Genomic DNA, 16,025 nt, shown 5'->3' on the forward strand with positions numbered 1-16,025 from the left:
CTGTGTACAATTATTGCTGAGTCAGAGTATTCGCTGTAATGTGTGTGCAATGCTTACTAAGTTAATGTGTAATGTTAGTGGAATGCTTGCTGAGTCAGGGTATTCACTATAATGTGTGCAATGCGTGCTGAGCCAGGGTATTCACTGTAATGTGTGTACAAAACTTGCTGAGTCAGGGTATTCACTGTAAAGTTAATGCAATGCTTGCTGAGTCAGGGTATTCACTGTAATGAGTGTGCGATGCTTGCTGAGTGGCGGTATTCACTGTAATGTGTGTGCAAAGCTTGCTGAGTCAGGGTATTCACTGTAATGTGTGTTCAATGCTTGCTGAGTCAGGGTATTCACTGTAACGTGTGTTCAATGTGCGCTGAGTCAGGGCATTCACTGTAATGTGTGTGCAATGCGCGGACTCAGGGCATTCACTGTAATGTGTGTGCAATGCATGCTGAGTCAGGATATTCACTGTAATGTGTGTTCAATGCTTGCTGAGTCAGGATATTCACTGTAATGTGTGTTCAATGCTTGCTGAGTCAGGATATTCACTGTAATGTGTGTTCAATGCTTGCTGAGTCAGGATATTCACTGTAATGTGTGTTCAATGCTTGCTGAGTCAGGATATTCACTGTAATGTGTGTTCAATGCTTGCTGAGTCAGGGTATTCACTGTAACTTGTGTTCAATGCTTGCTGAGTCAGAGTATTCAATGTAATGTGTTCAATGCTTGCTGAGTCAGGGTATTCACTGTAACGTGTGTTCAATGTGCTCTGAGTCAGAGTATTCACTGTGGTGTGTGTGTAATGCTTACGGAGTCGGGGTATTCATTGTAACGTGTATGCAACGCGCGCTGAAGCTCTGTGGGACACGCGCTGAGTGACATCAGGAACAAGGGCGCACTTCCGGCCACGTGACAGCTCTGGGGACCGGACGTGGAACTGGATGAACCGGAAGTGACGCTGCTGTCTGCTCGAAATTGAGTTGGGTGCAGAGTGTCGCTCCTCCGACACAGCGACGCCATGGATTTCAGCAGCATTCTCAGTATGGCCTCCGAGAACCGGGTGGATTCCCAGCCCACGGTGAGTGACAGCACGGAAAGCTTTAAACATCACAGCGTCTGGAATAGAGTCTATGGGGAGTCAGAGCACAGTCCCCAAATACTCCAAGCCAGGCCTGGGAGAGTTACTGTACACCGTTTAAATACCCCAACACCTAAAGCCAAGCCTGGGAGAGTTACTGTACACCGTTTAAATACCCCAACACCTAAAGCCAAGCCTGGGAGAGTTACTGTACACCCTTTAAATAACCCAGCACCTAGAGTCAGGCCTGGGGGAGTTACTGTACACCCCTTAAATAACCCAGCACCTAGAGCCAGGCCTGGGGGAGTTACTGTACACCCCTTAAATAACCCAGCACCTAGAGCCAGGCCTGGGGGAGTTACTGTACACCCCTTAAATAACCCAGCACCTAGAGCCAGGCCTGGGAGAGTTACTGTACACCCTTTAAATAACCCAGCACCTAGAGCCAGGCCTGGGGGAGTTACTGTACACCCTTTAAATAACCCAGCACCTAGAGCCAGGCCTGGGGGAGTTACTGTACACCCTTTAAATACCCAGGAACCAGCCTGGGGAGAATGACAACATTCCTTCTAAGTACCCCAGCACCGAGAGTCAGGCCTGCGAGTGTTACTCTGCAGTCGTTAAATATCAGTATTCTGTAAACTGAGTGCATGTCTTTATGGGCACTGTCTGTGATCAGAACTCCCCACTCACCTGACAAAGAAAGCTAGTGGTGTTTACTACCAAATAAACCTGTTGGACTTTAACCTGGTGTTGTGAGACTTCTTACTGTCATTAAATACCCCAGCACCCAGAGTCAGGCCTGGGGAGAGTTACTGTACGCCCTTTAAATACCCAGAGCCTGGCCTGGGGGGAATGACAACATTCCTTTTAAATACCCCAACAACCACTGCCAGGCCTGGGGAGAGTTACTGTGTACCCTTTAAATACTTCAGTAATCAGAGCAGGCCTGGGGTGGGTTACTGTGCTCCCTTTAAATACTCAACTCCCAGAGCCAGGGCTGGGGAGAGCTACAATGCACCCTTTAAATACCCAGCATCCAGAGTCAGGCCTGGGGAGTGTTACAGAGCACTCTTGAAATACCCCAATATCCAGAGTCAGGCATACAAACTTGTATTCTCATCAAAAAGCATCCCTTGACCGAACCTTGCAATCTATTAATCCATCTCCAGCTTTCTTTTCCTCCCCATAGTCATTGCATGTGTTGTTGCCTTCCAGATTGTGCTTGTCTTTCTTGGAACTCCATGTTTAAGCTCTTCCATTTAGGTCCTTTATCTATCCCTAACCAGAATGTCACTTGCACTGACTTCTCACTCCTGGACCATCAATGTCAATGCAAGGGTTAATCTTTTCTATTTACATTCACATACTGCCCCACAGCAGCAGTATCAGAAAGCATAATATTAGATTTTGCATGTAGACTGACAACATCCAGTTCTTCCTCAACATTACCCCTCTTGACAGCTCTGTTCTTGCTACTTTAACCAACTACTTTTCTGACATCCAGTTAAACATTAGAAGACTGAAGCCAGGAGAATCATAGAGTCCCTATACTGCAGAAGAAGGCCATTTTAGCCCATCAAGCCTGCACCAACCATAATTCCTCCCAGGCTGTATCACCGTAACCCCACGCATTTATCTTGCCAATCCCCTTGACACTAGGCGTCAATTTAGCATGGCCAATCAACCTAACCCACACATCTATGAAATGTTGGAGGAAACTGGAGTATCTGAAGGAAAGGTTTTTGATCCGCGCTGCAAACACACATTTCTAGGTTACCAATTCCAACCTTCTCAGTGCCAGCAGTTTCAGACTAAATCAATGTGTTTGCAATTCTGGCATCATATTTGACTCCCAAATTAGCTTCTGACCACCATATCAATAAGACTGCCTGTGTCCACCTCTCTGATATGATTCAACTTTGCTCATCTGCATAATCCCTCAATTTTGTCTCTGGATGTTACTACTGAAATTCACTCTTAGCTGGGTCTCTAATTCCATTCATCGTAAACTTATCAAACTGCTGCCTGTGACTTAACTCATACTGAATCCCATTTGACCATCGCTGTGCTCCTGACTTGTTCCCCATTAAGCAGTATCTTAATTGTAAAATTTTCCTTCTTGTTTTCAGCAGGCACCAACCCTCCATTTGTGTAATTTCCTCCAGCCCCACAACTCGCTTTTCCTTCACATACTTCATGAATTCTCAGTGTGTGTTATTGTCATTAAGCACAATTGTCTCACTAACTCGCAACTTACAGCAGTTTGCATTTAACCTCTAAAGTCCAAGTGAGGCAAATAGTTGGTGAGATTGTGGGACATATTATAAATAAACTGCCCTGTGAGGGCCTTCCGTGCCCATTGGGCACCGCAGGGGCTGAGGTGCCTTATAGACCCCGACAATCACATTTTGATTTGACTCGTCTTAAGTTTCCTTTGTACTTTTTGTTTCCGTTCGGGCCGTTCACCCTCCTTTTGGGGAGCTGCCCCCTTTTTCTTTGTCCGAACGTAATTTAAGTTTGTTTACTTGGTTCGACCCGCAAGATCAAGCTGTTACTGTGTCTGTAATACATAACAAGTGTTTTATTTGTTTAACTGGTGATAGACCAAAATGAACTTTTAAAGCTTGCTCCCAGTAAAAGCCATCTGTAGAATCCAAGTCACTCAGATCTGTTAGGAGATATAAAATATTTAAAGAGTATTTGTTTGTATTGAAATATACTTAAGTGTGTATGTTTTCAGTAATTGATCAATTGTAACAATGTTTGGGGAGCAAAAAAAGAATATTTCAGCAAAAAACTGAAATTTTAATTGCATTTTGACTGCTGTTCATTCTATGTTGTTTAGCTGTTCATTCTATGTTGTTTAGCTGTTCATTCTATGTTGTTTAGCTGTTCATTCTATGTTGTTTAGCTGTTCAAGTCCAAGCATTACTGAGTGAAATAACTATTTCTGATATTTGAAATTGATTTTTCACTTGTCTTACTTGCTTTGATTCTAACTTGATATACCTTGAAGTAATCTAAATTTATCCTATCCATCTGTTTACTATGTTTAATGTTTTACTCAACTTTCCTGAAGTTAACCTTGCATCAATAGACAAAATTGAACTTTGCAAAACTTAACTCATCCCCATTGCTCTTGAGATTCCCCCTCTAATGTATAAACAGCAACCTGTAGCCCCTTTAGATGTGTGGGGACCAGAAATAAATACAAGTGTATTCCAGCTGTGGCCCATCCCAGAGCATTTCAGTTGACAGAAAGCTTGTTACAGCAAGTTGCCTGAAATTTATTGGAATTTAAAAATCCCTTTGTAAGGCTTTTCTCAGGGGATGCTGTGCAAGATATTTTCATGGAGGCAATGCAAAAAACATTTTGTCTTGCTTATTGTGCCATCTGCAAAATGCAGTTCTAATGGCTTGTGATATTGATGTGGGTGGCATGTCTGAACTCAGTAAAATTATGTCCATTCATTCTCTATAACAACTACCAGTTGATGAGGCTTAACATCTATTATTGTGTCAAATTAATTTTCCGAAAGCTTTGTTTGATTGGAGCAATTTTGCAGGTAGTACTCAGACATCATGCAGAAGCTCCAAGGAGTGCTGCTGTATAGGCAGTAACAGGAAGTGTAGATTCAACACTGCAGTAAAACTCAGGAATAAAAAATATGATCTGTCATGTCTGCATTATGTGTAAACTCGTGTGTTATGAATTGAAAAAAAAAGTTGTGGGCACTGGCATTGATATTGAGCAAAGTACATGTTTTAGATTTAAATTTTTATTGTCACAAGTTGGCTTACAGTAACACTGCAATGAAGTTGTTGTGAAAATCCCCTAGTTGCCACATTCTGGAGCCTGTTCGGGTACGTAGAGGGAGAAGTTAGCATGGTCAATGCACCAGAAAAGATTATATAAAGCAGAAATTTGTGGTTAGAAGATGTCCATCTTGATTTTCATGTGGTCTCTGGATTTTAAGAAAAATAAGTAATGTAGGCAGGAGTGTCACACCTTGAACTACTAGGAGTAGAAGTTATTGTGATGATGTAATATCAGTATGATAAAGAGGTAGAATGGAAGTTAAACAAGTAGAATTATGAATGAGCGGCATGTCAGAAAAGAAAGTTCAGAGGAATGTGATTATTACATGAACATTGGGAGATGATTGTTAATGAGGGAGAGGTAAGAATACAAGTACCTATTAGACAAGCATTTTCTTGCATCCTGCCCAGGAGTAAGAGCGCTGTTAGAAACTTGATGTGGAGTTGCCAGTGTTGGACTGGGATAAGCACAGTAAGTAGTCTCACAACAGCAGGTTAAAGTCCAACAGGCTTATTTGGTAGCGTGAGCTGAGCAGAAATTGATAGCTAAGTTCTGCATACGTGAAGATGGCGTCAACCGGGATCTTGGGTTCATGTCACTATCTGTAACTCCCACCACTTGCCTGGGCTTGCAAAATCTCACTAACTGTCCTGGCTGGAGACAATACACATCTCTTTAACCTGTGCTTAACTCTCTCTCCACTCATATTGTCTGTACCTGAAAAAACTTGATTACCTGTTAAGACTCGCATTCCAACCGTTATCTTGTAATTGAGTTTGTGTCTGTATGTGCCCTGTTTGTGAACTGAACTCTTCACTCACCTGATGAAGGGGCAATGCTTTGAAAGCTTGTGTTACCAAATAAACCTGTTGGAGTTGGGGGTAGGGTGTTAGCGTGGATAGAGGATTGGTTGTCAAATAGGAGGCAGAGAGTGGGGGTCAATGGATGCTATTCGGATTGGCGGATGGTGACTAGTGGAGTGCCCCAGGGGTCGGTGCTGGGGCCTCAGCTTTTTACCATTTATATAGATGATCTGGAGGAGGGAACCGAGTGTAGGGTGTCGAAATTTGCTGATGACACCAAGATTGGGGGAACGGCAAATTGTGCGGAGAGTCTGCAGAAGGATCTAGATAGGCTGGGCGAATGGGCCAGGAAATGGCAAATGGAATTTAATGTTGGCAAGTGTGAGGTGGTCCACTTTGGTAGGAAGAATGGTAGGAAGGACTATTACTTACGTGGAGAAAAACTGCAGCAGGCGACGGTGCAGAGGGACCTCGGGGTCCTTGTGCATGAGTCGCAAAAACCCAGCTTGCAGGTGCAGCAGGTGGTCAGGAAGGCGAATGGGATGCTGGCCTTCATAGCGAGGGGGATTGAATATAAAAGTAGGGAGGTCTTGCTGCGGCTGTATAGGGCATTGGTGAGGCCGCAGCTGGAGTACTGTGTGCAGTTTTGGGTGCCGCACCTGCGCAAAGATATTTTGGCCTTGGAGGGAGTGCAGAGGAGGTTTACTAGGCTGATACCGGAGTTGAGGAGTTTGAGCTATGAGGATAGGCTGAATAAACTAGGCTTGTACTGGTTAGAGTTTAGAAGAATGAGGGGAGATCTCATTGAGACGTATAAGATGATGAATGGGATGGATAGGATAGAGGTGGAGAGACTCTTCCCGCTCAAAAAAGACAGTAGGACTAGGGGGCACAGCCTCAAGATAAAGGGGGGGCAGTTTAGAACGGAGTTGAGGAGGAACTTCTTCACTCAAAGGGTGGTGAATCTCTGGAATTCTCTGCCCGTTGAAGTGGTGGAGGCTGCCTCGCTCAATATTTTTAAGACGCGGGTTGATGGGTTTTTGATGAGAGAGGGGATTAAGGGTTATGGGGAGAGGGCGGGAAAGTGGAACTGAGCCACGACAGATCAGCCATGATCTTATTGAATGGCGGGGCAGGCTCGAAGGGCTAGATGGCCTACTCCTGCTCCTATTTCTTACGTTCTTATGTTCTTATGACTTTAACCTGATATTGTGAAACTACTTACTGTTAGAACCTTGCCAGTGATAAAGTATTGGATAAAATTTGACCTGAATTTTTAAGAAAAGATATGACTGTCAGGAAAAAAAGTGAAGCTAAGAGCTTTGGAGGCAACTTTAACATCAGAGGAGATGTGGAAATTCCACTTGAGATCACAGGAAATAATGATGAAGAATATGAGTAGAGAAAGTATGATGAATGATGCTTCCAGAAGTAACCTTGGTGGTTATTTTCCAGACGTCGCTGGATTCCGGGGAAGTGCCGGAAGATTGGAAAGCGGCTAATGTTGCGCCGTTGTTTAAGAAGGGTGCCAGGCAAAAGGCGGGGAATTATAGGCCGGTTAGTTTAACGTCTGTTGTAGGTAAAATGTTAGAATCCGTCATCAAGGAGGAAATAGCGAGGCATCTTGAGGGGAATTGCTTGATAGAGCAGACGTAGCACAGTTTCGTTAAGGGGAAGTCGCGTCTGACAAATTTACTGGAGTTCTATGAGGATGTGTCTAGGGCGGTGGATAGAGGAGAGCCGGTGGATGTGGTGTTTCTGAATTTTCAGAAGGCGTTTGACAAGGTACCTCACGAGGTTATTGCAGAAGGTCAGGGGACATGGAGTTGGGGGTAGGGTGTTAGCGTGGACAGAGGACTGGTTGTCAAATAGGCAGAGAGTGGGGGTCAATGGGTGCTATTCGGATTGGCGGTTGGTGACTAGTGGAGTGCCTCGGGTCAGTGCTGGGGCCTCAGCTATTTACCATTTATATAGATGATCTGGAGGAGGGAACCGAGTGTATGGTGTCGAAATTTGCTGATGACACCAAGATTGGTGGAAAGGCAAATTGTGCGGAGGGTGTGGAGAGTCTGCAGAAGGATCTAGATAGGCTGGGCGAATGGGCCAGGAACTGGCAAATGGAATTTAATGTTGGCAAGTGCGAGGTGGTCCACTTTGGTAGGAATAATGGTAGGAAGGATTATTACTTACGTGGAGAAAAACTGCAGCAGGCGACGGTGCAGAGGGACCTCGGGGTCCTTGTGCATGAGTCGCAAAAACCCAGCTTGCAGGTGCAGCAGGTGGTCAGGAAGGCGAATGGGATGCTGGCTTTCATAGCGAGGGGGATTGAATATAAAAGTAGGGAGGTCTTGCTGCGGCTGTATAGGGCATTGGGGAGGCCGCAGCTGGAGTACTGTGTGCAGTTTTGGGCGCCGTACTTGCGCAAGGATATTTTGGCCTTGGAGGGAGTGCAGAGGAGGTTTGCTAGGCTGATGCCGGAGTTGAGGGGTTTGAGCTATGAGGAGAAGCTGAATAAACTAGGCTTGTACTCGTTAGAGTTTAGAAGAATGAGGGGAGATCTCATTGAGACGTATAAGATGATGAATGGGATGGATAGGATAGAGGTGGAGGGATTCTTCCTGCTCAGGAAGGACAGTAGGACTAGGGGGCACAGCCTCAAGATAAAGGGGGGGGGGTGTGGTTTAGAACGGAGTTGAGGAAGAACTTCTTCACTCAAAGGGTGGTGAATCTCTGGAATTCTCTGCCTGTTGAAGTGATGGCGGCTACCTCGCTAAATATTTTCAAGAAGCGGGTTGATGGGTTTTTGATAGGCAAGGGGATTAAGGGTTATGGGGAGAGGGCGGGAATGTGGAACTGAGCCACGACAGATCAGCCATGATCTTATTGAATGGCGGGGCAGGCTCGAGGGGCCAGATGGCCTACTCCTGCTCCTATTTCTTATGTTCTTATGTAGGAGATAGCTGTCAGATTTGATATACATAAACACGGTCAAAGAACAAAGAAAATTACAGCGCAGGAACAGGCCCTTTGTCCCTCCAAGCCTGCACTGACCATGCTGCCTGACTTAATTAAAACTCCATATCCTTCTGGGACCATATCCCTCTATTCCATCCTATTCATGTATTTGTCAAAATGCCCCTTAAGGACGGCTACTGAGCCACTACCTCCTCCGGCAGTGAGTTCCAGGTACCCACAACCCTCTGTGTAAAAAAAAAACTGCCTCGTACATCCCCTTTAAACCTTGCCCCTCACACTTTAAACCTGTGCCCCTACTAATTGACTCTTCCACCCTGGGAAAAAGCCTCTGACTATCCACTCTGTCCTTGCCTCTCATAATCTTGTAGACTTCTATCCGATCGCCCCACAACCTCTGTCGTTCCAGTGAGAACAAACCAAATTTTTCCGACCTCTCTTCATAGCTAATGCAACATCCTGGTAAATCTTTTCTGTACCCTCTCCAAAGCCTCCACATCTTTCTGGTAGTGTGGCAACCAGAATTGAACACTATATTCCAAGAGCAGCCTAACTAAGATTCTATAAAGCTGCAATATGATTTGCCAATTTTTAAACTCAGTGCCCCAGCCGATGAAGGCAAGCATGCCGTATGCCTTCTTCATTACCTTCTCCACCTGCATTGCCACTTTCAGTGACCTGTGTATCTACACCTAGATCCCTTTGTCTATCAACACTCTTAAGGGTTCTGCCATTTACTGTATATTTCCTGTCCTTATTGGACCTTCAAAAATGCATTATCCCACATTTGTCTCGATTAAACTCCATCTAGTAAGAAGTCTCACAACACCAGGTTAAAGTCCAATAGGTTTATTTGGTAACAAACGCCACTAGCTTTTGGGGCGCTGCCCCTTCAGGTGAGTGGGGAGTTCTAATCACAAACAGTGCATATAAAGGCACATTGTTTGTATGCACTGTTTGTGATCAGAATTCCTCACTCACCTGATGAAGGAGCAGCGCTCTGAAAGCTAGTGGTGTTTGTTACCAAATAAACCTGTTGGACTTTAACCTGGTGTTGTGAGACTTCTTACTGTGCTTACCTCAGTCCAACGCTGGCATCTCCATCATTAAACTCCATCTGCCATCTCTCTGCCTAAGTTCCAACCAATCTATATCCTCTGATGGTCCTCATCACTATCTGCAAATTTACCAATCTTTGTGTCATCCACGAACTCACTAATCAATCTGGTTACATTTTTCTCAATCATTTATATATATTACAAACAGCAAAGGTCCCAGCACTGATCCCTGAGGAACACCACTTGTTAACAGCCTCCATTCATATACGCACCCTTCTACTGCTACCCTCTGTCGTCTTTGACCAAGTCTCACAACACCAGGTTCTTACTGTCCAGCGATGGCATTATGATTTCTTTGACCGAGCCAGTTTTGTATCCACCTTGTCTTTAGAGAATTGAATTAAATGATTTGATTTATTATTGTCTCATGTATTAGTATACAATGAACAATATTGATTCTTTTGCGCTACACAAACGAAGAATATCATTCATAGAGAAGGAAAGGAGAGAGTGTCGAATGTAGAGTTGCAGTCATAGCCAGGTTGTAGAAAAAGATCAACTTAATGAGGTAGGTTATTCAAAAGTCTGGCAGCAGGGAAGAAGCTGTTCTTGAGTTGGGAAATAGCATTGTCCAATTGAGTATGCAAGATGTAAGTTGGGTACTGGCCTGCAAACAAATTAGCAAAGGTGTGCACCCCAAAAAACTAGCATTGGGATTCTACAAAATGCGTTGTTTTTTTGTGCTCTTAACTTGTTATTCAAAACAATTAGCTTAGTGGTAAAATCATACTGTTTCACGTTTGGTAAATCTGATCTTGAAGGGTACTACACACCAAACAAAATCTTAAAGTTGAATGACAGCATGTGGAAGCTATCAGCTGATTAGGAACTAGGGGAAGGGAAGGTTCTCAATGTGACAGCTTTTTTTCTCCATTCACAGTTCAATAAGGTGCTTAGATGCTAGCTTTAGTTAGCAGGGAGAGATGCTAAATCATGTTCTGAGAGTGGGTACTATGTATCACTTATTCTTGATGCTCTTTTACAGCGCAGCTTTAAACATTTTTCTGCTCTTAAATGCCATATTGTACCACAAGTAAATTATAACAATGAGTAATTGGGTGAGAGTTGTAGCTGTTTGCTTTGAGCTTGTAAATGTGTTTTTGAATGGAGAGATAAAGAAGCTGCATACACAGCACATTTTTCTTCAGAAATAGTGCAACAGCAAACAACTTTAAAACCCTGGAAATTTATGGCTGTCCAAAATATTCAGATAAGTATTTTTGCTTGGCTTGGGTTGGCTCCAGGTAGATTTGATTTTATCCCTGTAGATGTATGTGACTGTGAGAAGCCCAGTAACTTTGTAGTTGCAAGATGATTATTTTGATAATGTGCTTTATATATTATTAGTGATGCAAGTTCAATTGGGGCAGCTGTCTGAAGGAGGGGGTGATTGTCTTTGTACAAGATTAGTTGAATAATTTGAATGGCAGCCATTGTTGTTGGTAGACTAATTTAGAACATTGTTTCCACCAGGATGGTAGTGAAGTTTTCATCTGACCACATCATAGGGTGCATATTTCAGTAAAGCAAACTTCCCTTGTAATGAAGGCTGGTCATGGCTGATGAGGGAACTCTCCTTCTACTGCCGGCCATTGGCACATGTTGGAAAGACTTACAAGTTGATACTCAACCTTTTTGGCCACATGATGTATGCACTTTCCTTAACTATTAAGCACTGGAGTGGGACTCCTGCAAGAACAGTAGCTCTACACCAGTTCCTTCAACACTGTTACTGCACTTCAAAGATGTGTCTTGTTTTTGTGCCTCCTGAAGATGCGAAAGGTGTTGTATAAATGCAAGTTCCAACCATCTCCTATCATTAGAGTTTCTTATATCAAGAAAGCTAGTTAATTCTTAGTAAGATTGGTAGTTCCAAATTTTAAGTGATTTCATACTTTGGACTCCTATCTACTGGGAACTGAAAAAACTATCTAAATTCATTTCATAGGTCCACTGCAACTTTTAGAGGAAAATGACATATTTCATCCTATTGTAACAGGGGATACTGAAACCCCTGCTTAAGGGGCTTTTAAACCAGAGTAGATTAGTTAGGGACCACAGTGTGCCTCCTACATATGTTATGAGAGGGTATTGTTTATTAACCATGTATATAAACGATAGGAATGGAGTTTTATAAGTCTTGTAGCTTTGAAATATATTTAAAGTTTTAAAGGTATTTGTGAGCTTTGAACAGAAACAATTGTCCCACAGTGCAATGAGAAAAAGTGAAATCAGACAGACTGTATTCTCTGGTAATTATAGGATACAGAATTGTTAGAATAAGGTCCTTGCAGTTGGAGAATTGCTGAGATTATAAATGAATAGAAGTGTTCAAGTGCTAATTGCAATGAATGAAAGTATTCAGATTTTGCTGATAAAGGCAAGGCCAGCCAGACTGGGAAAGTGACTACTTATCAATTCTCATGGTCTGACACCAGCCTGATGTACGTTGGCAGGTTGCTAAGCAATAGAGGAGGGGCTTTTAAGTCCAATTAGCCAATGAATTCCTAATTATGCCAACAGGTAGAGTATATTGGCCAAGGTAAATAATATGTATTAATGTGATTGGATCATCCAGTCTGTATGACAGATTTGGTGGGGAATACAAACCTTCGAAAATGGTACATCAAATGTGCTTATGTGATGTAACTTTAGAGAGAAGTTGAAATCCTTCTTGTATCTCTCTCCTAATGCATATTGATCAAATAAAGACACGTCTTTGAATCAGGACATTGAGTTTGCGAATGTTTGTATTTAGCTTAAGTTTTAGCAATATACAGCCTCAGAAGAAAACCCCGCCAACAATCCCATCTCGTTCTATTGCCTCTGGCCTTGTTATTGAGCTTATTTGAATGCCATTTTTGTTTTCTACTCACAACATATAACTACTACACCCCTGTATTTTGCAATAGAAGCAGGTGTACACTTCCTCTCAACTGTTCAGCCTTCTGCAACAAGTGTTTGGTAAAGTTGTAACCTAAATTGCTTTTGTTTAGATGCTATTAAATCAGTGCTGATGACATCTAAAAAGCTACGAAACAGTTGCATAAAAGATCTTAAACTTTACAGTTTTATTTTCTCGGGCCTGTGGATGTTTCTTAGTGCCACATACAATTTCTTAAACTGCAAGAGAAATTAGCTCCTAGCAGAACTGAAGAACTGCAAAGTTCACATCTTGGCTAGTATTTATATTCTTCGTGAGGGTCTGAGGATAATGCACAAGTTTCTTGCAGCTAGCCGTAATTCCAGAGATAACTTGCTAGATTCAGGAAGTTTTAAAAAAAGAAAATCAAGATCCTCCCAGCAGCCAGCCTTCTGGAATAGATATCAGCTTTTTAAATGTTTTCACAATTCTTAAAGTTACAAAGCCAGTGGGCAAACCCTTAATCCATCTCTTGCTTGCTCAAAAAAGAAATTAAAATTGAATCCAATTCATGATCCCCACAAAAGGGACACAAAACATCCAAGTTGACAAGAAAAGGCATTGCACCTGATATTGGGCTTGATCTGATACTTAGCCAAAATGCCGATAAGTCTACTTCTGCCACTTTACTAGAGTGTTGATATCAATTGTGTGAACCAGTGGCTCCAACACCCATCAGTGATAATATGAAGCACTCTTAATGTAGAGTGTTATCAGCATTGGCAGTACTTTACCTGCTGTCCTAGCAGTATTATCCATTGTTAATGACAGCAGATAAGTTAAAATCCTAAGTTCTGTAACAGTGAAATAGTTCTTCACATTTACAGAATATGCTGGGTGCAGTGGTGATGGGGTGGTTGTTGTTGCTGGTATTTGGTTTATACCGTTGTTGAAATATGCAAATGAGTTAATTGCAAGGTCAGTGTCTGAAAGTACCATCTGTTTGCATTGCTATAAATACCTACAGGCTTCTCAAAAATAGTATGTTTGGTTCCAGGTGGAATCCCTGGCACCATAACAAGGATTCCAACTATTCAAATTTGAAGTTAGCAGTTTAAAACCTCAAAATACTTGTACCAACTTAAAGGTTGGCTGCAACTTAAATTTGCCTTCTATTGTAGGGAGAGTCCAACTATCAGGAATGTAAGTAAAAATTAAAAAGTGGGAAGTAAAAGGGAAAATTGATTTTCTTTTGTGCAAAGGGAAAAGCCTTTAAAATGGACAGTTAAATAATATTGAGAGTATTTAGTGAATCCATGTGGAAAGATGGCGAGACAACAAGCAGGTGGCTGGGTGAGGTTGGTCTCTCGAGACAGACTTATTAAGACGTTCCCAATCGACTGAAATTGTGTCCTTTATGATTCATGGCATCTGTTCTGAGGAGCTTAGTGTTTTGGGAACAGTAATGCTTCAAGTACTGCGTTTTTTTAAAACTGGGGACATTTTTGCTTGTTTAATTAATGCATCTCCCCTCTTTGTTCTAGAACCTTTTGCGAAACATATTTTCTGGTGAAATCAAGGCAACTGGTTAAGCAATATAAATGAATAAAACTGTCAATAGAAGAAATACTTGAGTACGCTGAGTACAACATTGATGTTTTGTCACTTTTGCCTGCTCCGCACCAATATATATTTATTAATCTGTCTCATTGTCATCTCCTTTTGCCTTTCATCAACCCCTTTTTCACTTTATCTAGTGTGCCTTCCACTATGTCACAGACCACCTCTTTTGATCTCATTACTAACCCCACTTTCTTCCCTGCCTCTGTATTTAAAACCCATTACATCTCTAACTTATTGCAGTTCTGATGAAAAATAATTCATTGAAATGTTAGTTCTGTTGCTCCACATGACCTAATACTTGACCTAATTAGTATTTACTTTGTGTTTTATTTTAAATTTCCAGCTTCTATTTTCATTTTGCGTAGGATTATAATAACATATTGGCTTACTATCTTGTTTGCAGTCTAATTTTAAGTTAAAATTCAAGCTTATGTGATTTAACCAATACTTGTTTATAACCAATATTAATTTGTGCTTTGAAATGTTGAGTGTCTTGGGTTGTAACCACTAGTTAATCACTAGCCACTGTGCCAGATCGAAAGATCTTAGCCAGTGTCTTCACAATTTTCACCCAATATCCATGGATTGGTCTCTTCCAGTCACAAGACAAGAGAAATGAGAGCAGGCATTGACCACATAGCCCATCGATCCTGCTCCACCATTCCATATGATCATGGGTTTCAACTCCACTTTATTGCTCACTCCTTCAATTCCTTGAGAGACTGAAATCTGTCTATCTCAATTTGAAATGTATTTAATGATGGAGCATACATAACTCCCTGGGCCAGAAAATTGAGTGAATCAATTCTCATCTCAGTCCTAAACAATCTGTCCCTTGTACTGAGCTGACTTAAACAATCTCGCAAAAGTCCACAACATCAAGCTGCTTCAGAATCTTGTATGTTTCAATGTTTCACCACTCATGCTTCTAAACCTCAGAGAATACATACCTCTGAAGTGCATCTTTGGACAACCCCCTCATTCCAGGGACCCTTTGTTGGTGAGCAGGAGCATAATGAGAAAAATCTCTTTCCCACAGCGAGTAGTTAAGGTCTGGAATGCGCTGTCTGAGAATGTGGTGGATGCAGGTTCAAGCAAGGCATTCTGAAGGGAATTGAATTGTTATTTGCAAAGCACCAATGTACCAAGCTATGTGGAGAAGGCAGGAGAATGGCATTAATTGAAATGCTCATTCACTGAACCAGTGCAGACATGATGAGCCAAATGGCCATCTTCTGTACTGTAACAATGATGTAATTGTGTGAAAGCACCTCCAATGCAAGTACTTTCTTAAATGTGGAATCTAAAACCGCATCCAGTACTCCAGTTGTGGTCTAAACAAAGCCCTCTACATCTTTATTCCTGTACTATTCAATTCTCTTGCAGCAAAGGCCATCATGTCTTTCATTCAGTTTCCCCACACGTTCCAAATATGTGGGGGTTAGTTTGATTGGCCATGCTATATTGCCCCTTAGTGTCAGGGGGACTAGTAGGGTAAATACATATAATTACAGGGATAGGGCATGGGTGGGATTGTTAGTGCAGGCTCGATGGGCCAAATAGCCGCCTCCTGCACTGAGAGATTCTATGAATCCCTACAGTGCAAAAGGTGACCATTCTCATCAAGTCTGCACCAACTCTCCAAAACAGCATCCCACTAAGGCCCACACCCTTGCCCTATCCCCAAAATCCTGTACATTTACCATGGTTGAACCCCCTACCTGGTAGGGGTAAATCCATGAACAAGCAG

At 42.3% G+C, this 16,025-nt stretch overlaps 1 protein-coding gene across 1 annotated transcript in view; it reads left to right on the forward strand.

Annotated features, from left to right (window-relative positions):
* The first annotated feature begins 956 nt into the window (after window positions 1-956).
* spty2d1 (SPT2 chromatin protein domain containing 1) overlaps window positions 957-16,025 on the forward strand; it is a 41,602-nt gene continuing 26,533 nt past the window's right edge. The window contains exon 1 of the mRNA XM_080190336.1: window positions 957-1,072. Coding sequence (XP_080046462.1) covers window positions 1,013-1,072 — 60 coding nt within the window. The 5' untranslated portion in view covers window positions 957-1,012. The remainder of the gene's footprint in view (window positions 1,073-16,025) is intronic.

The sequence above is a fragment of the Carcharhinus amblyrhynchos genome, chromosome 6 (genome assembly GCF_965287045.1).
Source record: "Carcharhinus amblyrhynchos chromosome 6, sCarAmb.v2.hapA, whole genome shotgun sequence".
Lineage (NCBI taxonomy): Eukaryota > Metazoa > Chordata > Chondrichthyes > Carcharhiniformes > Carcharhinidae > Carcharhinus > Carcharhinus amblyrhynchos.